This window comes from Rattus norvegicus, chromosome 19 (assembly GCF_036323735.1).
Source record: "Rattus norvegicus strain BN/NHsdMcwi chromosome 19, GRCr8, whole genome shotgun sequence".
In the NCBI taxonomy this organism is placed as follows: domain Eukaryota; kingdom Metazoa; phylum Chordata; class Mammalia; order Rodentia; family Muridae; genus Rattus; species Rattus norvegicus.
This window is the reverse complement of record NC_086037.1, coordinates 51,401,910-51,427,786: the sequence shown is the minus strand read 5'-3', so window position 1 is coordinate 51,427,786 and position 25,877 is coordinate 51,401,910. Positions and strand designations below refer to the sequence as shown.

Sequence of the window (25,877 nt, the reverse complement as noted above, 5' to 3'; positions counted from 1 at the left end):
CCAGTCTTCACTTGACCATCTAGGCCCAAGGGATCTTCCTGCCTCACCCCACAAGAACTAAGACCATAGGTACCACCACCACCACACCTCCCTCCTACATGATGAATTTGTAATCGCTGGGCTTCAAACCCCGTTCTCCCACAGTCCAGTGGCTTATGTCAATTTCCAGTCACTTTTGAGGAAGCTACATCAAGTTTCAATAGAATGAACTATATAATACATACCTAGAGGCTATGGGGTAAGGCTCAGGTAAGATTGTACCCAGCTGGAACTTAGCCCAGGGCTTGGCCCATTATGAACACCTGGCCAACATCAGCTACTTAGTTCCCCCACTGTTTGCAAACAGCTAAGTGTGCAAAAGATGTTCAGTGGTAGGACATATTGCACACCATGCAGAAGTACTGGGTTCGATACCCAGCAGTGTCATAAAAGATGCAGAGTGAAAGTTAAGAGTTGCTATTGCCAGCCCACACTCCCAGCTACTTAGGAGGCTGGCACTGATCGGATGGATGCAAATCTCAGTACAATCTAGTGAACACAAGGCTAGCCTGGGAAACTGAGGGAGACAAAATGGAGTGGGGTGGGGATGTAGCTAAGGCCTGAGTCCAATTTTCAAAACTTGGGTGAGGGGTCCTCAGTGAACTCGCCTTGAGTGTCTATGGCTTATTCATCCTAGAGGGCTGGTTAGACCTTACCCTTCTCCTACAAGAGGTTAAGGATGGAGTAGCAACTTAATTAGAAATGAAACTTCAAGGCTTTAACTGAGCCATCCGTGGCACCGAGCACAAACGCTGAGACTCTAACTCTGTCAGCGAGGGCAGTCGGGCCAGGTGCAAACAAAGCAACACCCCATCTGGGTATTGCAAATATTGGGCCAACGTCTGATAGGAGCATGGAGTCTGTGTGCTTATCTCAGGGCCACAGGCTATGACTTGTCTTTGCTACTTTGTGGTTTCTCCTTTTCCCCACCCTTTATTACCCTGGCTTCACACCCTATCACTAGATAAGAGAGAAAGAAGGAGAGGGGGAGGGAGGGAGGAGAGAGAGAGAAAGATAGATAGATAGATAGATAGAGAGAGAGAGAGAGAGAGAGAGAGAGAGTGAGAGTGCTTTAGTTTCTTCTTTGAGCATTTAACTACTAGCAAACTGCATTTGTATACCCTCTGAAAGTTCCCGGAATTCCAAATGTCACACAGTCACAGAAACTATCTATAGCTGGCACAACCACGCCTCTTCTAGAGCATGAGGCAAATCATAGTCAGCTGCTGTGGGCAGTCCGAAGCAGCCCCACATCCCCACACCTGGGATTAAAAGGAAAATGCATTCTTATAATATTTCTGTATTTTTTTTTTTGGTTCTTTTTTTTCGGAGCTGGGGACCGAACCCAGGGTGTATTTTTTAAAAGAAACTATAATTTCCAAATTGTCACTACAGAGCTCAGCTCAAAGGTAAGCTGACCCATGTTCAAAGCTCAGGTCCAAACAGTTTACAGTCTCTGCTCTCACTTCACCTTCTGCCTTCATACCCTTAACTGTAGATCAGAATGGGTCCAGACCATGTCTCGAAAACAAAACACAAGGCCTGGCGAGATGATGCATTCCTTGTTTCGTCTCAGCTCTCAGGAGGTGGAGGCCATCTCTTGAGTTTGAGGCCGGCCTTGTCTATACAGCACATTCCAGAGAAACCTTGTCTCAAAAAAACAACCATACAAACAAATCAAAACAGAAAACAAAAAACCCCTGCTGGACATCGTGGTGCACACACCTTTGATCCCAGCATTTGGGAGGCAGAGGAAGGCAGATCTCTGTCTTGGAAACAAACAGCAATAAACAAAACCCACAAATAAGTTAACATATCAGAATAGTGTTGACTCCTGTTTCCTAAGGAGGTTGTTCCTAAGGCTGTAGGTTGAACATTAATCCTGGTAAAGCCCTTGGCGCTCTGACACACGGAATAAGCGTTTGGTTCAATACTGTCCGCTCGCTACTCCAGGGCTAGAACTGAAATGAGCAGGAACTCACCAGGAATGTCAGACTCAGTTGGGGCCAAGGGGCATGATACTGTGAGCAGCACTAATCCCCATCAAACATGCACCTCAGATCATTTCTGACACAAGATGCTGTGCTGAGCCATACTCACTGAAGAGTGAGTCATGTTGTTCTGGTCTCCTGCAATTGTTTCCAAAGGACCCGGAAGCTCACGCATGCCCTCATACACGCACACACTCACTCACTCACTCACAGTGCACCACTGTATGCTTGGCCAGAAGGTTTGAACAGACTGGTTCTCATCACTCCGTCTTGGCAGATGGCTGATGGATCCTGAGGTGGTCATCCAGTCTTCAGAAGAGAGGCTGGACATAGCCATCCGACCTCATTTCCATGTGTGTGCACATGAAGACCCTCAAGGATCTCAGCCACACGCTTTCTCCTCCTCGCTTTCTCCTCCTCGTGCTCATTCTGTCTCAGGAATCCCTGCCTTTGTTGTTCCGGAAACTTCTCCCTACTGTTTTCATGGAGCCCTTCCTCCATTAGAGAATCTCTTTTGCTTTTTCTCTCTTGAGTCCAGGACCACCCACATGCTAGGTACATGCCCTGCCTCTGCACTGTATCCCTCCCCAATTTTCTATAAGTGGAGATGAACAGTTGAACAGTATTTTTATATTTGAATTGTTTTCCTCTGTCTGGTGCCTGAAATGGTGGTGCACACCTTTAACCCCAAAACTTTGGGAGGCAAGTGGATGTCTGAGATTTTGAGGCCAGACTGGTCTACAAAACCAGTCCAGAACAGTCAAGGCTACACAAAACTGTATCTGGAGAAGAGAGAGAGAGCACGCAAGCTATAGAGTAATCTATGTACCTGGAGCCTCCGATGGTCCAGCACTTGCCTAGCATGTGTAGCAAGTTAGGTGCTGGGTTCAATCCCCAGCACCTGATCTCGCTGAGTGGAGGAGTGGGGGAGTGCGGGGGCGGGGGGGATGTCACTTGAAAATCTATCAGTAACCAACAAAATAAAGCAGGTTGCACTTTCAAGGAGCAACCTACAATTGGGGGGCTGGGGGTGGGATGGGATATAGAAATAGCATACAGTACTAAGCTGGATTGTAATAAGACTATGAAAAAGGAATTGTACATTTTATTCTGAGGTAGACTCCACTATGGGGGGGGAGGGAGCTTTAGCAGCCTGGAGTTAGGTAACGAATAGCATTAGTAAAATCTCCACTATTACATATTGTTGTGCTATGAATTTATACTGCATTAGACAAGATAGATCTTACTCCTGGAGGGGCACAGATGCAAAAAAAAAAAAAGAAAAAGAAAAAAAACCCTTCCCACAGAGCTATCATGTAGGTGGTGGTGATACACATGAAGGAAATCTTCGCCCTCTATTGTGCAATGTTGTCCACACAAGCATTAGTTATCTAATAAAGCAACTGCAAATGGGAAGTCTGGCACATTAAGAGTGGCAGGAACTGCACCGGGGAAAGAGCTCTCTGGAGGAGCCAGACCCCCCACTAACGCCCAACACACTGAAACCCAGCGGAGGGAGGGGCTGATCAAATTTCCCTCTTTATTTTGGCTGGCAGGATCAGAGGCAAATCTGTGGTCTGCTCTCTGCAGAGTTCTAAGCTGTCTGGCACTCACTTTGCCACTCAGCCCTCCTCCTATCTTTATTTTCCCTTTGTTTTTCCCCTTGTGCCTGAGATGTGATACAGATGCAAACAGAGTCATCACTGGAATAGGTAAGCAGGAAACGAGTGAAGCAGCAAAGGAGCAAAGCTTTCAGCTTAGTCTTAAAAAGAGGACATTGGCATCAGGACACAGAAAATTCCCACTGCTAGGAAAATCCCAACTCTCCCACTTTTCAAGTGTTGTTGGTTGCCCCAGTCACTGTCCTATTGCTAAAGAGGCACGTGACTGAGGGAACTCAGATCACAGAAAGCATTTAACTGGGAACTTGCCTAATGATTTCAAAAGTTCGGCCCATTATCATCATCCTTCTCATCAGAGGGCATGATGGCTCACATGGTGCTGGAGCAGTAGCTGAGAGCTACAACCTGATCGACAGACAGACAGACAGACAGACAGACACACACACACACACACACACACACACACACACACACTGGGGTTGACATGGGCTTTTGAAACCTTAAAGCCCACCTCCAGCAGCACACTTCCCCCAACAAGGCCATACCCCTAATCCTTCTAATCCTTTCACACAGTGCCACTCCCTAGTGAGTAAGCATCCATCCCACTGTATGAGCCTAATGCAGGCCATTCCCTGGTCTGGTTCTTCCGGCTCCATCACAAGGTAATCAAAAGACCTAAAGAGATCCACAGTAATAGATCAGTACTGATAACCAGAGATAGGGGCCAAAGTTTTCTCAAAGGGAAGGTTAGATCTGGAACCCTAGCACTCAGGACTTACAGTCAGGAAGATCCAGAGCTAAAGGCCCTGCTGACTAAATAGTGAGTTTGAAGTCAACCCAAGCTACATGAGAAACACCCTCCCCCCATCTCAAGGAAGGAGATATAGAGACAGAGACAAGAAGACAGAGAAAACTAAAGTAAACCTGTCGCTGGTTAACTTGTTACAAGCAAAACAAATAAATGTGAAAAGCCCTGAGGCTCATGACTATTGCCCTTTCTAAAATACCAGAAGTACGTCTGGGCAGTGGGGCTACATGCCTTTAATTCCAATACTCGGGAATTAGAAGCAGGTGAATCTTGAGTTTGAGGTCAGCCTGGTCTGCAGAGTGAGTTCTAGGATAGCCAGGACAAAGAAAAACCCTGTCTCAAAACAATAAACAAAGAATTCCATGAATACATTTAAAATCAAATATCTGAAATGCATTATGTGTTCACTAGACCTGCTATCAAGCCCCAAATCAATGAATGATAAACTGTCAGCACACACACCCATAGAAAGGCAACATAACTGCCCCTGTGTAGTAAAGAAAGTCCTGAAATTCTTGGCCCTGCCCAAAACTGAAACTGTGGCTGCCTTATCTCCACGTTGGATCTGTTCTCTGCTCAGTCTGAGTTTCACACTGGCTTCTCCCAGACAACAGCAGGGCTTAGTTAGCCTTGGATTTTAACCCTGGGCTGGGCAACTCATAAACTAGGGAGCTGTGTTTACAGATGCCTCAGTCCAAGGCCCAGAGAGTTAATTTGTAAAGTCAGCCGTGAGTGCTGCTTTCTTCTTTTCACTGCTCTCCCAGTGAGAAGAAAAAGCAGACTGAAGGCTGTGCTTCAAAACACATGACTCTCAGCACTCAGGAAGCAAAGGCACAAGATCAGGACCAGCCAACCTACATGACTTCCACACACTCAGAGCTCAAAGGAAAAAGGAGTGGAGGACAGGGAGGAGGAGAGTACAGTGTGCAGCCATTGTTTCCCTACATCTCTTCCTTGAAGGGCCCTGAGCCTCATTCCCACTTTAGACCTGATTCTGCTTCAGGGGTGAGTCTTGTCACTTCTCAAGGGGAATTTGTATCCCTCTGGGAAAATATGTGCCCATAAACAGATACGGAAAAACCCAGAGTTCAGTGTTCTCCTTGGCTACACAGCACACTTGAAGCAATAAAATTGAACAAATAAAATAAAATGTGCTTGCCGTGTAATCACGAGGACTGGAGTCCGGATCCCAAGAACCAGTGTTGAACAGGGGTGAAAGCACCTCAGAATGGGGAGATACAGAACCCCTGGGTCAAGCTGAGAACTCTGGGCTCAATTTAGAGACTTCAATGAATAAGGGAGAATACAGTTAGAGAAGACTCCCAATCTCAGGCTCAAGGACACACATGCAAATGTCTGGGAATTCACATGCACACACACACACACATGTATGACAGTACATAAGCACATACCCACATGTATGAGAGGACACATATATCCAGTGCAAAGGGAAGCACTGAAGACCATCTGATCCGAGCCAATGCAGACAGACATACTTACACACACAACTTGAAGTGGCTTCCCCTCACTCCCCAAGTCAAGAACCATCAGGGAGAATTTCTAAATAAACCATCAAACCTTCAACTAACTACTCACAGGTCTCTGGCCTCCATTCTCTAAGATGGACAGGCCCATCAGGAACAAGGTCTCTCTGTGTAGTCCTGGCTGTAATGGAACTAGCTGTATATAGATCAGAGTAGTCTGGAACTCGCAGAGATCTACCTGCTTCAGCTTCCAGAGTACTGGGATCAAAGGCTTGAGCTACCACGTCCAGCTACAGTCTACACTTTTAAGCTTTCTGGGTGTGTCCCTCTGAAGCTTAGGCTTCGGAACTTGTGTTCTGATCAAGATGATCCGCATAGTAGAACCAAAAGGACACTCCACATCCGCAAGAGGCAGAGGCAGGCCAACCATTAGGAGTCTGAGGCTATCCTAGTCTACACAGTGAGTTCCAGACTGCCCAAGGCTAATAAAGACACTGTTGGAAGAAAGAAAAAGTAACAAGGGGAGGAGGAAGAAGAGTCCTAGGATATAGAATACTTACCTAGCACACAAGAGGCCCTGTGACAATCCTAAGTGCTATAAAAATAACAATGAAGTTAAAATGTGGAGTCCTAGATAGACCACATCCCAAATATATAAATCAGAGCCCCTAGGGATGGAGAGATGGGTAGGTAGGAGCAGGGCACAGTTTTCCTTAACCTGTGTCCAAGCATCCCGAAGAGCCACAGCGGGTGGTGCGCACCTGAGATCCCAGCAGTCAGATAGACGTGAACTGAAGACCAGCCTGGAGAAGGCCAGCCTGGAGAAGGCCAGCCTGGAGAAGGCCAGCCTGGAGAAGGCCAGCCTGGAGAAGGCCAGCCTGGAGAAGGCCAGCCTGGAGAAGGCCAGCCTGGAGAAGGCCAGCCTGGAGAAGGCCAGCCTGGAGAAGGCCAGCCTGGAGAAGGCCAGCCTGGAGAAGGCCAGCCTGGAGAAGGCCAGCCTGGAGAAGGCCAGCCTGGAGAAGGCCAGCCTGGAGAAGGCCAGCCTGGAGTGTGGGGAAGCAGAAAACATAGCTTAGTAGTAGAGGGGTTGCCTAGAATGCAGATGGCTCCAGACTCATTCCAAGCACTGAAGCAGCCCATTCAAAGTGAAGAAGGGTTCCTGGGAATCCCGACCAAAGCCCTTAAACAATTGCTAATTAACTACTCGGCTTTTCCAAAGATGCAGCTAGAGGGTTAGAGGCTGACTCCCTTCCCCCAGTCTTCGGGCTCCTTTGTCTCCCTGGTAGGTTCACCTCGCCCTTCCACCCACTACCCTAGCCTGCCTCTCTAAACCTCAGTTTCCCATCAAGTGCGACTGAGAGGCAGGAAGGACTGAGGCAACAAAGGAATTGGAAGTGTAACCCCCTACTCCCATCCCCTGATGTTTAATCCTCTGTTTCCTTGGAAATGGACCCATTGGTATATTCTGCATAACCTGTCCCTCCTCCTCCCCACCTGAGGACTGGAGGAGCAGGTCCACATTTTCACAGGCTCTCTGTAGAATCCCTGTGGACTGGCACAGGATGGACAGGATGGGTACCCTTAATCGAAACACAAATGAAGCCCAAGCCCCTGGGCTTGTCCTAAACACTCAAACCAGCAGCGGCCACCACTCAATGCAAAAAGCAGAGGGAGCACACTTTCAGCTATGCTGGGTTTGCGATTATCTTTAGGAAGCCAATAGCCTCGGTGGTGACAGAGAATAAACCCCCCTTTCCTACCGCCTCCCTATAGTCCAGGCTTCTAACCTCAACCTCCTGACTGCTGGGATAACTGTACTGTGCTAACACACCCAACTAAGAAGGAAACCTTTTAAAGCTCATCACTGTGGAAAGGAACAGTAAAAATAATATTACGGGGTTGGGGATTTAGCTCAGTGGTAGAGCGCTTGCCTAGGAAGCGCAAGGCCCTGGGTTCGGTCCCTAGCTCCGAAAAAAAGAACCAAAAAATAATAATAATAATAATATTAATATTAATAATATTACAAATAAAGGGGTAGCCAGAAAGAGGGTGTCAGCAGCACACACATGGTGGATTAGAACAAAGCTGGAAGAGAATATGACCACCTCCTGTCTCTGGGGCCCCCAGGCATAGTTCACACCTCTCCTAACTACTTATCAAGTACTTGAGACACCGGGTGCTACTCTGGGGAAACAGGAGAAGCCAGGGGAAAAGCCAAGGGGATGGAGATCAGAGAAGGCTTCCTGGAGGAAGCATCCAGTGAGCTGGCCTGACCTGACAGGTCTGGCAGCTGGGCAGGAAGCCCAGCCGGGAAGACAGAATGTGCCGGCTGGTGGCAGGGAACCTGGTGGCACTATCAAGAATGTGAATCAGTGGCCCCACCCTAGGCCACCTGGATCAGAACTCAAGGGAGGGCACAGGCTCTGACCAACTGGGAACTTGACCAGTCAGAGGCTGGTGTCCAAGGCATTAGCTACTAGACTCTGCTTCTCGTTACAGAAGGGGAGGATGGTCAGAGAGTCCTTCCCATAAAATGGTGCCAGGGCCTCTGTACAGTGTCACCTGCCTCTGCGCTCCTCCTGTCTCCTGCTGCCCACCTACCTGACTCCACCTTTCTCCTCCTTTGCTCAGAGGCCCTGTCCTGGCTATTCCCGTAGGCCGAGACACCCTTCCCAATACTCCTGTCCCGAGTCTTCCCTTAAACGGTCCCCTTTGGTGAGGACTCCAGACCTCCCCAGTGCTCCCCAGCACTTCCCAGTTTAGATCCACGTTACCCTCAAATTCAGGGTTTTATAAACCCATGTTTACTTCCCATCCCTGCCAACACTGCAGAGCTAGCTCCAGGATGCAGATGTCATGATCTGCTTCTCAGCTGACCCCAGCCTGAGCTCTCCCCCATCACAGCTCTCAATCTTCAGGTACAGAATGAACTGAAGGGGGGGGGGGATGGCTGCTAAGAGTGGATTGGATGGTGCCATTCACTGAGATGGGCTCCTAAAACAATCTAGAAATGGGTGGAGGGGGGCTCTGGAAGGGAGGAGTGAGTGTTGGACAATCACTTAGGGCAGTCACGGAGCAGTCCCAGAGGATGCACCAGGCCTGGTCTGACCATGCATCCCTCTCTGACTGAGGGATAGGGAACAACACACCCTTCCTACCCCAGGTTTCCAGCTAGCCTGGGGCAGCAGAGGGAAGAGGACCTGCTTGCTCCACCAGATCTCCAGGTTCTCCAACCTTGATGGCATCCTAACAGGTTCCAGCCCCATTGCAGTCTCTATGACCTGGTAAGGCCTTGTCAGGTACAGAGAACAAGCTTCCAACAGGAAGTTTGCTCACAGACCCCGCCCTTTTATGTGAGTCATCGTTCAAACATCCCTTTGCTCTGGAATCTTGGGGGGGTAGGGGGGTGCGGGTCATCATCTCGAGCCTTGGCTTATTGTGGCCCTCCCCTCTCAGCCAGCACAGAGACCGCCTCTTCCCTCTCTGCTCATGAGCAGCGCCTGCTGCTCCCCCTGAGGCTTCAACAGCTGCTCCAGCCCACACAGGCCTGGCCCCACCTGCATTCTCAATGTGCCCATTGTCTGATAACTTGGCACCCCAGAACTTTCCACCACCTCAGATCCATATCCAGACCCCCTTGGGACATGCAAGGCTTGTGACCAACACAAAACTCCCAGGAGGCCCTCACGGGGTGCAGAGGAGGAGGTGTGTGTGGTGGTCTGAATTCAGTAGCAAAGCCACCTTCCCTCTGGAGAAGGGGTAGGTGTTCCCACAGACTGACAAAATTGTCCAAGGCTGTTGGGAAGCAGTCTTATTATCTTATTTATGGAAAACTCCATTTAAAAGATGAAGTGGAAAAACAAAAAAACAAAAAACCAGGAAGGTGTCCACTAGAGTCACATGGAGTTGGTTTCAAAGGCCACTGAGTCAGGGAAGGAGTTTGAGACTATGGGAGTTTCCTTATCTCTGATCTTTATTTAGCTTTTAATGGAGAGGCTCCTAGCTATCACTTTCAGACTTGCAGAGTTTAAGGTTTAGAAAACATCTGAAGGGGCTGGAGAGATGGCTCAGTGGTTAAGAGCACTGACTGCTCTTCCAGAGGTCCTGAGTTCAAATTCCAGCAACCACATGGTGGCTCACAACCATCTGTAATGGGGATTCGATGCGATGCCCTCTTCTGGTGTGTCTGAAGGCAGCTACAGTGTACTTATATATAATAAATAAATAAATATTTAAAAAAAAAAGAAAACATCTGAAGAAGACAAAATAGTTGCTCCTGCAAAGGCTCAGTGATGGTGAGGAGAGCAGGCTCCGTCACTCCCCATCCTAACCATCCATTAATCATGCTGCTCCCTATCGGTAGACACCTTCCCTCCATCACACTCACAGGACTATGAGTGTCTTTAAAATGCTTTAACTGTCCGTGGCACTCGAAGAGTTAATTGCCTTACCCTTCACTCCACCTCCCACTCCCACCAAAGTGATTTAGAGAAGAGAAACTCAAAGGTAGTAATTTGGAACAGAAAAAAAAAATAGTGATTAAAAAAGGTGGGAGAGAGCAGAACCACTGCCCTCTAGGTGACCAGATTTCAAGGGGAGCCCAAGGGAGCCAGTAACACCCTTTTGTTCCAGGTTTCATTAGGGGGGAGGAGCTTGAAGCTTTAAGTACCCAAAGGACCAGCGCTAGGAAGGGACTGCATGGGGGGGCCTCAGGGTCCTTCCCAGGAGCTTGCAAGTGAGCATTCTCAGGCAGGCACTGCTGACCGGGGAAGGGTGACTGTAGACGTGGTTGAGAGTACCTTTACCATGCAGACCTCCACGGGGGACTGGGTAAGCAGCTTTTACAAGCTCCCACTATATGATCTAGAAATGGAATTGTCAGTATAGTAACTACTTCGGTAGTTAATCAACCCACAGCAGCTATTGTTCGGTGAAAATGTCTGGTTCTGACCCCTGGCGAGTTCCTCTGCATCCCCTGAACTTGCTAATTTATGTACAAATTAAAGTACTAGACGGGGCTGGAGAGCTGGTGCAAGTGGTTAAGAGCGCATACTGTTCTTGTAAAAGTTCCCAGCACCACCAGAGAAGGCTCACAACCTCTTAAAACTCCAGCTGGGAGGACGGGAGGGGCTGGGAGGGGCGGACTGAGGGGCCTGGAGGGGGGGGGGAGTGTCAGATGCCTGTGGCCTCTTCCCGCACCTGCAAGGGTGTTTCAAGTACTCCAATTGTTCAGGTGAAAGGATGGAGGACGCCCAGGCCCTAGGTCCCTCTCTTCCCTCTATCCCCTCCCACCTCCTAGATGACTAACACGCTATGTTCCTCCTGTAATTTCACCAACTGAAGAATGAGCCTCGGGAGTCATCTTGACATCCATTGATTAACCTGACACTTGGTGACCTGGTCCCTAGGCCTTTTTTCCCCTTAAGACAGGGTGTCATCTGAAAGGTATTTATTTCCTTCCCAGGTTCTAAGGACTCCTATTTTTTTTTTTTTGGTTCTTTTTTTCTGGAGCTGGGGACCGAACCCAGGGCCTTGCGCTTGCCTAGGAAGCGCTCTACCACTGAGCTAAATCCCCAACCCCCTAAGGACTCCTATTGTTCAAGTGAAAGCATTAGCAACAGAAGGGGGAAAGGTGGAGAAATCATAACTGATTCCAGAAGAAAAAAAACAGCTGAGGTGGTGGACAAGGAAGTTTCACAACCAAAGGCTCCAGTCAGAGCCCAGAGCCTCCCACCTGTGAGGTGCACAAAGGGCTTGGCTGCTTCCCTCATCATCACTGTGAGATAATCTCCTAATGTTACCTAGACTCACCCTGAACTAGATCCTCCTGCCTCAGTCTCCCCGATGGCTGCAATAACAGGTGGATGTAGATTAGAAAGAATATACCCTGTTTATTTTATGAACTTTCTCCACTTTCTCCACGGGTTTAGTCTGCCAAGCCTGGGTGGTCGTGAAACTGCCTACGTGAACTTCATCAAGAAGCTACTAAGCACCGGCCATGTCTGCAAAACTCCTGGGCAGGAAGCCAGAAAAATGGACCAATAAACAACTGGCAGAGTGAGGAACCTTGGAACAATCAACCATAACTGGAATATCTCTACCAAATCCCTCCCCTTAGGGAGACCCAGGGAACCCAGCAAAGAGGGGACTGGAGGACATGAAGGAACCCCTCGAAACACAATGTGATCAAAGCTCGTATGAACTCAGAGACTGCGGCAGCATGCATGGGGGTGTGCATCAAACGGGGACTTAGAGAGGAGAAAAGTGGACGCCGGGCCCGACCCCAACCCAGAGGCTACCTCCAACTGATAACCACTTACAAATGAAAACTTCATTTTCTCTAAGTGTGTCTCAATGGAGAAGCCCATGGCCAACAAACTCAACAGCCTCTTTGGATGCTGTCTCCTAATGTGCCAGGACGTTTGTTTCTGTTCCCACAGGTCATTTGCATGTATTAGGGCTTAGGGTTTTGTGTTTTTATAGAACTCCTGTGTGCAAACGTGTACGCCCGTATCTGTGTCTCTTGACATTTCTCTCTGGCTTTTTCCCTTTGTTTTGTCCCATTTCCAATTTGCTTCCATCTCATCATTCCTCCTTCAGATGCCTGTTTTTTGAGAGAGGCAGCCTGAAAGGATGTAGATCCCAGGTGGGTGACGTCATGGTTGGTTCAGACTTTGAAAGAGAAACCTTACCAGGTGAGAGGCCTCTCTGTGACTCAGGACCTTGCCCCACCTGTTCAAGTGCCCAGGTATGTCCCACTCTGACTCAATGAGTGATGTTTGCTGAGAGGAAAGCCACAACTTTCCCACAAACAAGTTGGTCAGCTTGTTCCCTTTTCAAACACTCCCACACAGTCATTGTGAGGAATCTGTGGGGGTGGAGGTCTGCAGTCTGTTGGCTTCTACATTTCTACATCAGCAGCAGGTCACCAGGGCAGTGCCCCAGAGGTTGCGATGGAAACGGACCATCTCTCCCGACTGCCATGAGAACTTTGGGGACCAGACTAGAGCCATTTTCCTTAGGCAACAAGCCAAGAGGTGGGGTGACTGGGAAAGAGCATTCGATTCTGGTTTGAATCTGATACCCTTTGAAAGATGCCAGGGCTGTTCCCAGCCCTCAGGCTTGTTCAGTGAATGCTACCAATAAGTACTTGAAAGCGTGGGAGGTCAGCACCCACAAGACCCAATCTAACTTTATGCAAGGCCCAATGGTTTCAATATTTTTAAACCCATACTGGGTTTAAACCCGAGGCCCAGATGGGTGTTGGTGGCACACACCTTTAACCCTGGTGCTCCAGAGGCAGAGGCAGATACATCAGCCTGGTTTACAATGTGAGTTCCAGGACAGCCAAGGCTACACAGAAAAAGCTTGTCTCACAAAATAGACAGACACATAAATGAATAGGTAAGCCTAGAGTCCATTTATCTTAGGCAAGCACCCTACCACTGAACAATTCTGCAACCATTTTTTGCTTTTTATTTATGTTTTACTTTTATTCCTGGGTGTGTACTGTGTGTGTTAAGTGGTGGTGTGTGTCACTAATCCTAGGCACTTGGGAGACAGAAGCTAGCAAATCTCTTGTGAGTTCCAGGGCAACATGGTCTACATCGCCAGCTCCAGACCAAAGGATACTTGGTGACTTTGTCTCAAAAAGAAGTAATGTCCTGTATTTTGAGTTGGCACCTCTCTCCATGAAACACAGTGCTGTATCTTCCATAAGGATGTAGAACTCTACTCTCAATGGATATTGGTCAACTGAATGGCTCTTAGCCCTGAGAGCTAGTATCTGATAGGGGCAGCTTTGCATTTTTGTCCTTGAGCTTTGTACATCTTTCGTCAAGCTCCTTCCAAGATGCTAGGACCTGCCAAGAAGGTCTTGAACAATTAATGGGCTGCAGGATGAAGGTGAGAGGGCATAGCTGAGAGCCTGCTTCAGGGTGGTGCTGCCTGACAACGGAAAGGCAAAGGGGTGTCGGGTGTTCCTCGAGATTTCCATCTGGTGCCTCCTTACACCCAGAAGTGTGAGGCCCAAGTGACTCATCTGACCTTTGACTCTGAGCAGCAAACTTCTTTGTAACAAGACAATTAGGTAAGGTTATACTGTAGCTGTACAGGGAAACCAGGGGGTGCCAAGAAGAGACACAGCATAGCAACCCTTCCTCCTCAGGAGCTCACACTCCAAGGGCCCACTGTATCTTTGTTTGCTAGTTTTGTGTGCGTGCGTTTTGTCTTAGAAAAAAAAATAAAACTACAGCATAGCTTCTAAAGAAAATTGTAGGGCTGGGGATTTAGCTCAGTGGTAGAGCGCTTACCTAGGAAGCGCAAGGCCCTGGGTTCGGTCCCCAGCTCCGAAAAAAAGAACCAAAAAAAAAAAAAAAAAAAAGAAAGAAAGAAAATTGTACAGAGCCTTATGTACCTTCTGAACCTCTCACTCCTCCGTTCACTCATTCAACAGATGAGGACTAAAAACTTGATATGGCCTCACCTCTGTTCTGCCGCCTGGAATACAGCTTAAGAACCAAAAAAAGGGGGTTGGGGTTTTAGCTCAGTGGTAAAGCGCTTGCCTAGCAAGCACAAGGCCCTGGGTTCGGTCCCCAGCTCCAAAAAAAAAAGGAAAAAAAAAAAAAAAACCCACCACAAAATGCCCTGACCTCCTAGATAGAATTTGTGTTTTTATAGAAGACTGTGAACTGAGGAAATGCACAAATCACATGACAGGTTCCGTGGTGGGGAGTGCCAGAGAGAGGCTGGGGATGTGGCTGAGCAATGGGGTACATCTTGCACAAGACCCTGGATCTCATCCTCACCAAAGCCACCGGAAGACAGGGCTGGGAGGGCTACAGAAAAACAAAGCAAAGAGAGGAGTCCTCACTGAATGGGCAACATCTTAGCAAAGTTTTGCAGGACACAGGTGAGTGGTTACAGACATCACCAACAGGTAATATATTAGGCATGGTTGCACATACCTGAGATGCTACTATTCCTGGGCAGGAGTATTAGGAGTTCAAAACCAGCCTCAGCCTGAGTTACCATGGTAGTGAGCACTATCAGGAAGCAAAGCATCTGAACACAGTACATGTGGCGAGTGGGGAAAAAATGAAGACCCAACCCATGGGCTGTGATGGGAGGGACCCAGCCCCGGAGCCTTGGAAGTCATGGGCAGGTTTTTTTATTTGGTGTAAAGCAGGGAATCCCAAGCAATTTTAAACAAGATTAATACTTCCTAATTTAATTTTTAAAGAAAATCACCACTCTGGCCTTACAGTGGCACATGCCTTTAATCTCAGCACTTGGGAGGTGGAAGCAAGTAGATATGCCTGAGTTTGAGGCCAGCCACTTTTACATAGTGCCAGGCAGCCAAGGCTACAAACTGAGTCCCTGTCTCATTAAAAAAGAAAAATCACGGGGTTTGGGGATTTAGCTCAGTGGTAGAGCGCTTGCCTAGCAAGCACAAGGCCCTGGGTTCGGTCCCCAGCTCTCACTCTGAACACTGGATGGAGAAATGGCGATGCTGGGAGAAAGGAGGGGGGGGTTGGGGGTTTAGCTCAGTGGTAGAGCGCTTGCCTAGCAAGGGCAAGGCCCTGGGTTCAGTCCCCAGCTCCGAAAAAAAAAAAAAAGAAAAAAAAATGGGAGAAAGGAGGGAGCAGGGAAGAGAACCAGAAGAAGCTGCTGTAGGACCTCCTTTGGAAACAGATGGGTCCGAATGCCAAACCACAGAAACAGGTGTTAGTTTAGTCTTGAACTTGTCCAGGTAAAATAAATCTGAAACACTTTCGGCTTCTTACAAGCTCTCCTAATTACAAAGCTAAGTAATTATTATCTAGGATGAGGCCAATTATCCCACAGGGGCCTGAGCTGGTCGCCATTTATGAGCTTGCTCATGGGGAACAGGTTCATCTTCAGGCCTACCTCATGAAATCCTGGTGGTAGCATCTAAGCATTGTCCCCTCCCCCTCTCACACATCTCCCACATCTATCTGGCTTCTGTGCCCTAAGCAAGTCCAAGTTGGAACATAAGTTGTTAGAGGTGTGAGCCATTTTCCTACCCCCCTCCTCATACAAGAACGAAGATCTTCCCTCCCTGCCCTAACAGGACCCAGGACATTGAAAAAGACAAGGCTGTTCAGTTTGTATGCATCTGTATGTGAGGGTCAGGAGGCTGAGCCAGGCCTGTGGCTCAGGCCCACCATCTCAAGTACTAGGAGGTGGGCTGATGCAGGAGGCTGCAGAGCAAGCTCAAAACCAGCCTGGGAAACAATGAGGCAAAAGGATGAAGGGCCAGCCTAGGAGTTAGGTCTCCTAGGGGTTAGGGTCCCCACAGCAGTAAAGGGAAAGACTGTAAAAATAGCCCCAAGCAGAAGCAAAAGGGGGAAAAGCCCTCTCAAAGGCAATGACTGAATTTTAACATCACAAAAATCAATGAGATTGAGGCCCAGAGGTGTCTCTAGGGGGAAGGAGGAAATCCCTCCTCAGGAAAGGAAATAGGCTCCACCGGAATTTGGTCATAGTCAGTAGAAAACTGGGTAAAATTTCTGTTTCTGCTTTTCCTCAGTGCTGCTAGGGATCAAAACCAGGGCCTCACACTCGTTAGACCTGGCCTGATCACAGAGCCACACCCCAAGACTTTTTCAAGGATGTTGAGAAGATACCCAGGGGAAATCTGGTCAGGGGAAGCCCTGGCTGAGGAGACAGGGTAAAGAGGAAGTCTCAGTGTCAGCCATATGTAAACAGACTGAGTTCGAGGCCATCCGGTATACAGAGCAAATCCCAAGATAGCCATGGCTACACTGGGGAAACCCTGTGTAGAAAACGGGGGGCGGGGGGGATAGAAAGAGAATAGCCTCACTAGTGGATAAAAAGGCCCAAGGCCCTGGAGGAAACTTCACTGTGCCTGGCCACACCCTCTTACTTAAAAAGGTCCAGCAGGTAAAAGTGATCATTCCTGCCGGCCCCTCCTCCCAAATGCCCTGCAGAAGACTCTGTAAGCAGAGATTTTCCTGAACATCCCTGAGGATAGAGGCTGGATCTCCGATGCACTGGCTACATTTCTGGGTCCCCTGGCACCATTGACCAAGGGTGCTCTTGGATCCTGGGCCTCAGGATAAAGAGCCAGATGCCCACACCCTGGCTGGCACCAGGTGTTTACTTGTCAAACGGTCACCTGCGACCTAACTCCTGGTCTAACAGGAAAATGAACGTGTGTCCATCAGTATGGTATCGTAGGCCTTTAATAGCCTAGCACTTGGGAGGCAAAGGCAGGCACATCTTTTTGAACATGAGGTCCAGTAAATTTGTAGAAGAGTAAATCTGTATTTGTCAATGGCTAGATGACTCGGTTCTTGTCCGTGGGGAATGAACCAGTCTCGAGCTGAGCCAGAGAGCATTTTGCAATGGGTCAACAGATAGGTATCCTTAAGCATGTGTATTATGAAATAGTTTTAAAAACTGAGATTTCTGGAACAAACAACTTAAGGCCATCCTGAATTCCCAATCCCCAGCTCGTCTGGGCCCTACTTCCAGCTGGGTTTGAACCCTTTCTCTAAGGCACAACAAAGCCACCACAGCCCACTCCCAGTATTGTAAGGATGAAAATGCCATTGGACTTCCTCTTCTAACAAAGGCAAGTCCTGGTCAACCGTTTGCAAAGCAGTGTTTGCTTACTACAGAAGTACCGGGAATGAGGAAACTGGTTTGGCTGGTTTGCTGGGCGGGAGAAGAGCTTAGGGAAACTTTCAACCAACTTTCAAACCAAGCTTACAATGGAAAGGGAAAGTCTTAGACTGAGGGCCCCACAGGGGGTCCTATACTAAGTATTCACTGAACATTTGGTACATGCCCCTAGGATATATATGCATATGGTTATATCCACTTTACAGACTGGGAAACTAAGGCCAGGGCTGCTGGGTTGTGTGCACATTGGTTATTCCAACATTTGGGAGGTGTAAGCAAGAGGACCCAACATTGTAAGCCAGCGCCACATGATGAGTTCCAAGTCAGCTCCTAAGCAGGGCCTGGCATAGAGTGGTGAATGCCTATATATCAACACCCAGGCAAAAGCCAGGCAGATCTCCAACCAAAGGCCTAGGGAGCGCTAGGCCAGCCAAGGTTACATAGTGCGTCTCAAAAAATAAAATAAAAGTTTAATTGACAGAAGAAAATCAGTTTAAAAAGACTAACTGTTCATTTCCAGACCCGGGTTTGATGTGTCCCTTCTGTAGCCTCGGAAGCTATCAGAGAAAAGTGCCTGGTTTGCCAAGGACAAGCCTAGGGCTAGGCTCAGCTTCCAGGGAGACTGCTGGGCAGAGAGCCCTCACAAGTACAATTAGAGATTCCAGAGGACCTACTGTGCCCTGCTCACTTACCCGCCAGGGCAGTGCTGCTCTGAGGATACAGAATGAAGCCTGAGAAACACTGAGGTGAGTAGCAAAGGTTGATTTATGCATCCATTCATTTGTTCAAAACAAGACTTGTAGTCCTACTGGGTGCCTAAGAAATTATTTACTTTTTCTTCTGCTTCCTCCTCCTCTTACTAAAACAAGGTCTCAGTGCAAAGCCCTAGAGAGCCTGAAACCCACTACAGAATCAGACTGTCCTTAAACATCTAACCCTCGTCCTGCCTTAGATTCCACCATGACCAGCTTTTTTTTTTTTTTTTTTCCGGAGCTGGGATCGAACCCAGGGCCTTGCGCTTGGTAGGCAAGCGTCTACTACTGAGCTAAACCCCCAACCCCATGACCAGCTTTTTAAAGAGACCTTCTGCCAAAGGCAGGGTTCCACAGGTAGCCCAGGCTAGCCTCACATTTGAGATCCTTCTGCCTCAGGCTTTGAAGCATTGGGATACAGGTATGGACTATGACGCCTGGCTTTATTTAGTAATTCTTGGTAAATTTCTGAAGCAACTTAGAGACAAACAGAAAAGAGACTGGAGACTGACCTCCACAAACTGGACAGTTTATTTACCTCAACCGGCGCAGGGCAAACACTCTCGAGGAGGGGAGGGGTGTCTCTGAAAGGTGAAGACTTATATAGGTGGTTTTGGGGAATACTGCTAAGGCTCTGTACAACTGCTGTTTCTCTTTCCTGGAGTTGTTTATCCAGACAAAGCCCTATCTTTACAAATGGTCTTGCCCTGACTATCAGGATGTGGGTAGTAGTGAGAGACTGAGTTTGGCAACAGCAGCGATGGGGGAGGGGCCAGAGTTTCACTATAGGACCTTGGTCAGGGTGTGGAGGAATTCAAGACTTTCTTTAATCTTTAAAACATGGTCTCACTAAATAGACCTACAGAGCCTGGAATTTCCTATGTAGACCAGGCTGGCCTTGAACTCTGCCTTCTGAGTGCTAGGATTCAATGCGTGCACCCCCATCCTCGGCTTTAAAACAAAAAACATAACAGCAACAAAATAAACATTACTTATTGGGAGTGTACTCTCAGGTATGCATGTGGAGGTTAGAGAATAAACGTTGGAAGTCCTTTCTTTCCTACCATGTGGGTCCTGTGGACCAAATTCAGGTCTTCAGGCTTGGTGGCAGGTGCCTTTGCTCACTGATTTTTTTTTTCTTCTTGAGACAGAATTTCTGTGTAACCCTGACTGTCCTTGACCTCAGAGATCTGCCTGGCTCTATCTCCTGAGTGCACCACCACACCCAGCTCACTGGCCCTTATTATGCCTACTTTCTTTACATTCCTGCATTTCGCCCGGTCCCATATTTATGTTCAGCCATATAAGCTTTTTTTTTTTTTTTCGGAGCTGGGGACCGAACCCAGGGACTAGCAAGCGCTCTACCACTGAGCTAAATCCCCAACCCCCATATAAGCTTTCTAAGATTTATTTATTTATTATGAGTACACCATACCTATCTTCAGATGCACTAGAAGAGGGCATCAGAGCTCATTACAGATGGTCGTGAGCCACCATCTGCTGCTGGGATTTGAACTCAGGACCTCTGGAAGAGCAGTCAGTGCTCTTAACCACTGAGCCACCTCTCCAGCCCCAGCCACATACGTTTCATTCATTGCTTTAGCCCCAGAGTCTAGCCTAGCACTGGCATAAAACAGCAACTCGATATGGACAGCCAGATGCCCATACTCCAGCTAGCACCAGGTGTTTACTAATCAAATATGCACTAGTGCATATAACACAACAAATATACATGATTCTTCACACCCAACAGATGGGTAAACTGAGTTTCATAGTGGTAAACTGTCTTATTTATGTAAAGCCACATTAGTAGCAGCTATTGAAGTTCAACCTGAGCCTTTCTGTACTTTCTCAACGACTTGCTATACTGATTTCATTCTTCCCTTTGGAAAACTTTATGCCCCAAAAAGAGATAACGGTGAGGCAGAATAAAACCCTAGGCGGCTGAGTCTGGACTATGTTGGGTGTCTCTTGCTGATTTTAGGGGTTTGGCAGCTTGTGGGAGATTTCAAGAGCTGATTGTCTCCACACCTGGCTTATCTGGTGCTGCTCTTGGAAGGGAATGAGTAACAGATACCAAGGTGAGCATTTCAGCCAGTAAAAAGCCCCAGAGAGTAAACAGGGATTTCCATACACACCTGGCAGAGGTGGGGCAGGAGCTGGGGCAGCTTCCTTAAATGGCCTGGCTTAGCCAGTGACCTCACCACCTACACTCCTCGGGAGACACAAAAGCAAGGACAGAATGGCAGCCACTACTCTCCTTCCTGGGATGGCCCACATGAGCCCTAGTCACCAGCATGAGTAATTAGGGAAAGTTCAGGAAGCTGGGGGTGGGAAGTGGGTATCTGATGATGTAAGGGGACCCTAAAGCAGGTTTCTATGTTTGCTTTTCTCACTGTCCAAGCAGCTTTCAGCACATCCTTCGGAATGGAGAAGAAATGGGTGTATTTAGTCCACACAGGTGGCTGCCTGGGAACTAGGTCAATCCATCAAATAACCAGAGCCCGGCCCAAAAAACAGGCCCGTTTGTCCTACAGACATTGTAAAGCTGTGGAAGCCATCAATTAAAGGATTTATCAGCACTCCACAGGGATGTACCTTGGTGTATTAGTCAAGGAGCCTGGGCCCCTGAAAAGTTTGTGCTAAAGAGAAAAAGAAAGGGAAAATAATCAACTCTGAAGAAGCAGCTTAAACTGGACTTGGTGATTGTTGTTGGGAATCCCAGCATTCAGAAAACTGAGGCAGGAGGATTACCACCATGAGTTCAAGGCTAATGTGGGCTACACTGTGAGTTCCATACCAGCCTGAGTTAGACCCTCTCTCAATAAACCAGAGTGCTTCACTCTGCTGCACACAGACTAAAATTAGAACAGGACAGAGATTAGTGTAGCCCCTGACACACATACATACAGATTAAAAACAAACCCTGAATCAGCTTAAAAACAAACAAGAAGCAGTATGGCGGTACACACTTGTATCCTAGCCCTGGAAAAGTGGGAGCAGAAAGATCACAAATTCAGTCATCCTCTACTACCTAGAGAGTTGCAGGCCAGCCTGAGATACCTGGGACCCTGTGTCAAAAAAACAAAAACAAAAACAAGAAATAGAAACAGAACAGCACTCAGGAAGCAGAAGCAGAGGGATCTCCGTGAGTTCAGAGGCAGCCTGGTCTACAACAGTGAATTCCAACCCAGCTAAGGCTACATAGGGAGATCCTGTCTCAAAAACAAACAACAGAAACAATAAACAAACAAACCAACCTAACTAAAGAATATGCTTAGATAGTGGAGGGGGTTGGGTTTTGGCTTTGAAGATTCTGCATTTTAGAAGCCAAAGAATCTACAGGTGAGCTCTTGGGACACCGGGATGATGCTAACCAACCACATCAAAGCCTATTTTTGACCTTTTAGCCACCAGTGTCAGATTCTCAGGAGCCTGCATAGTGGACCCAATACCACAATCCTCTGTTTCCCCAGGTCCAAAGAGTGTCTCCACCTTCCTAAACGAAGGCAATTCTTTTACACAAAGCAGTTTCTGGGGGTACAATGTGTGATTTCTGGAAAGATACCTCTGATCTAGAGCAATTCCACATTCCACTGGTGCGATTAGACCCCTGGAGAGTAGTGGTGGAGCCTCAGACTTAAGGGGAACTGGAACCAGCCCGGGGAAGCTTGGAAGCTTGTGGGCTGCTGTGTGGAAGCTGCTTCTCCCACCTAAACCACCGGTGGTGGCGGGGCTCTCTACCTCCCACTGAGCATGCTCTCAGCGGGGAGGCTCTTTAACTCCCACAGGGCAAGCTCTATCTCCATCAGAGCCAGCCACTCTCAGCTCCCCCTACCTCAAGACCTCTGTCCTCAATTTTCACAATGGACTGTGTTTTCCCCGAAAACGCACACACATATCCCGCGCCCCCTCCCTCCTCTCCCATCTCTCTCCTTCCTTCTTCTTTTTCTTTCTTGTTCTTTTAGGAAAGGTCTCATCTCACTCGGTAGTCAAGGTAAATCACTACATAGACCAGGCTGACCTCAAACGTCCAGCTTTTAGCAAGCCTCTGGCCTCAGAGCTTCCCCCCCTCCCCCAAGAGCTGGTCACAGGTGTGAACCACCAGGGAGGCAGCTCACACACTTCACTTCCGGAATGCTGGTCACAGGTGTGAACCACCACACCAAGCAGCAGCACACATTTTCACTTATTTTTGTCTTCTCTTCGGGAGAAAAGGAAACCAAGAAGAGGAGGACCTGCAGTAGATGCTTCAGGCAATACAGAAGCCAGTCAGGCTCGTGAGTTCCTTGAGGACTGGAATGGTGTCCACCCTCCAGACATTCTCATTTTTACTTTAGGTAAATGACTCACTCGCCTCACGGGACCAAAGTGAACAGGTGGTACTATCAGTTTTAAGTGATCTTGTCACCGATAACCAGTGGTGTTAGTGACTATTCACTAGCCCTTAGAGGTGCAAAATAAAAACCAGGTTAGTGCCAAAGTGAGCATGTAATCCCAGCACAGTCTGAGGCAGGAGAATCACATAGGGAGATCCTGTCTCAACAAACAAACAAACAAACAAACAAAAAACCCGACCAACACACAGGTGGTAAAGTTCCTGGCTAACCTGTAACAGGCCATTACAGGTCTCATCCTCAGCGCTGCTGACATAGGCGGTCCTAACTGAGGCACTGCATTGGGATCCCTGATATATAAGCGCTCCCATGTCTAAGCCTGCTCTGCTCCACACTGAGTGACATCTACTTATTCTCAGACACTCACTGCCACCCTCGGAAACATCCTAGGCCACTCATCCCTCACCAGTCCATCCCAAAGTGCCACTGAAGGGCATCCTGAAATGCTCTCAGCAACCTACCAGAGGCTCAAATTATTCCTTGGGCAGGAATCAAGTGGAGACTGGCTGAAGGATCCCTAACCACTCCAACCTCAGGCCCACGGGGCTGCAGCCTTTCTGGACCCTTAGAAAGTTCCACCAATGGGTTGGAGAGATGGCTCAGTGGTGAGAAGCACTGGCTGCTCTTCCAGAGGTCCTGAGTTCAATTCCCAGCAACCACATGGTGGCTCACGACCATCTGTAATGAGATCTAACGCCCTCTTCTGGTGTGTCTGAAGGCAGCTACAGTGTACTCACATACATGAAATAAATAAATAAATCTTAAAAAAAAAAAAAAAGTTCCACCAAACCAGTCAGGTCTCAGAAAAGCAAGTAAGACTAGCCAATCCCAACGGAGCTGCTGTTTCTCTGTAAAATGCACCACCAAACCTGGACCCAACTCGCAAGGCTCACAACAAAGTTTTAGGCGCCATCACGGTTGCTGTAGATTGTTCAGGTGGCTTATGGCTGGAAGAACAAACGTGGTCAAAGTATTCCCAGAAAGGGATTGGGTGAGTTCTCCTTCTAAAATTATTCCCTTTTGTTTATCATACTTTTGGGATCAACTAAACTCCTCATGAGAGAAGCCATTTTGGTGCCAAAGAAGCATTTGGAAATTAGGGAAACCAGTTAAAAAACAAACAACAACAACAAAACACCTGGTCCTCTTGCCTTGCTCCCAGCCATGCCCAACAGTTAAAGAAAATTCTAGATTATCACAGTAAGACCTGAATATATATTGAGTCCTTGAATATATGAACCAGAGCTACCTTTTTTCTTAAAGAAAGTAAAAAATAAATAAATAAATAAATAAAGTATTCCTTGGAAAAGCAATACCTGTATCAAGTATTTTTATCTTTATGAACAAAAACCACAAGTCATGTTCATGAGTTATGAGTCAGTTCCTCAGTGGCCATACCTAAATAGTGGGAGTCAAATCCCGGTTCAAATGCCTGCCCTGTTGACCCCGTGAAGTCACTCTTTGAGCCTCCAATTGCTCATCATTAAATGGATATACAGTTCAACTGGCCCTACCCAGCAGGTTTGGCGGTCTGGAATGACAGACTGGCTCCAGTAATCGGTTGGAGAAATACCGATGACCTCTAAATACCCTTGGCCCGTTTCTGCCCTGTATAAATAGCAGAGACAGACATATCTGCCTTGATCAACCACAATCAATAAATAGACTCCCAAATCTGCCTAAATCCCAAGGGAGAGTTCTGCCCATTCCATCCTACCGACAAAGTAGCACAATTTCTTGGCGCCTTCCCTATCCGACCCCACTCGGCCGATTAACGCAGTGGAGTTCCCTTACCTCTGCCCAGGATGTGGCCTCTCTCCAGGTGCCTCTCCGGCACCAGGAAGGTGTAGACCTCGGAACTGAAGCCGGGACGGCAGGAGTCAGACTCCGACTCCGGCTGCTGACAAAGCCACGAGGAGACCTGGGGTGGCGAGAAGGTAGACAAACTGGTGACTTGAGGGGGTTCCCAACAGCCCACACCGAAACCAAGAGTAACCCTTCCCTCGCCTGGGCGGTCGGGATTTGTGGGAGGACCCCCTCGGGGCAGACCGGGACGCAACCCTCTCAACCCGAAACCAGCCTCCAAGCTCAGCTCCAAGAGCCTTTGGGGGAGGGGGCATCTGGGGCCACCACCTGGCAACCGGGTCTACCTTTCTCTCCTAGCTCCATTTGCATCTCACTGGAGACGCCTTTACTCTTTCCGGACACCACTTTCTTAGACCGCGAACGGTCTCAACCAACGCCTCGGACTTCCCTCTTACCTTAGAGAGCCCATCTCCAATCTACGGTCCCTCCCTCACATGGCAGGTGCTTTTTGTGGTACTAAAATCCCTTTCCTTATCTCGGGTCGTCCGCGCTCCTTCTGTCCCCCACCTTCTACAGGCAGGCCCCCATCCTAATACACGCCTCCTCCGTCCGTCTCAAACAGGGACCCTGCTCAACTCGGGGTCCCGGGAGACGGCAGCGTGGCGCGCCCCCACCTGGGAACCTAAGCGAGAGGCGGCCCCTCTGCGCTCTCCTGGACCTCCCTCCCTGCACAGCGTAGCCTCCAGGGCGATCTGGCCCTCTGGAGCCCAACTTTCTTGGAAGAAGGGAAGTGGAACCACAGAAGGCAAAAAAAAAAAAAAAAAAAAAGCGAAAAAGCGAAGCGGGTCGTGGGACCCTCCACATACCTGCAGCAGGAGCAGGAGCGCGGAGAAGCTGCGGCACCGGGCTCCCATGGCTGGCCGGGCAAACGCCGAGCAAACACTGAGCTCGGGTGCGGTCGGGCAGGGCCGGGTTAGGCCGGGCTGAAGTCTAGCAGAAGTTCTTGAGAACTCAGTAGTGCGCCGCGGCTCCCACACCAGTGAGCCAAGCAGAGGCTGCGGCCGCCAGGTGAGCCCGCAGGCACCGCCCCCGGCGCCGCTGATTGGCTGGGGACGCACCTGCAGGTGGCAACCAAGGAGCCCGCACTGCCCTCAACTTCCTCCACCCGTCTGTAAATTGGTGACATGGGCCGGGCTTAGGAGACTTCCTTGCTTCCTTATTCCTCGGTCGCTCGAATCCTAGCCTAGCTGTGCTCTGGCCCACTGAGACTTGCAGTTACAAAAGACTTTACTCTTCATCTAGGTTTCT

The 25,877-nt window shown here is 48.5% G+C and overlaps 1 protein-coding gene across 2 annotated transcripts in view; it reads right to left on the bottom strand.

Moving 5' to 3' along the window:
• Positions 1-25,609, bottom strand: part of Cdh1 (cadherin 1) — a 69,395-nt gene extending 43,786 nt beyond the window's left edge. The window contains 2 exon segments of one of the 2 annotated variants that reach the window (NM_031334.1): positions 24,558-24,684; positions 25,436-25,609. In NM_031334.1, the coding sequence (NP_112624.1) occupies positions 24,558-24,684; positions 25,436-25,483 (175 nt within the window). In that variant the 5' untranslated portion in view covers positions 25,484-25,609. 2 annotated transcript variants of the gene reach the window in all.
• Between the last annotated feature and the right edge of the window lie 268 nt (positions 25,610-25,877).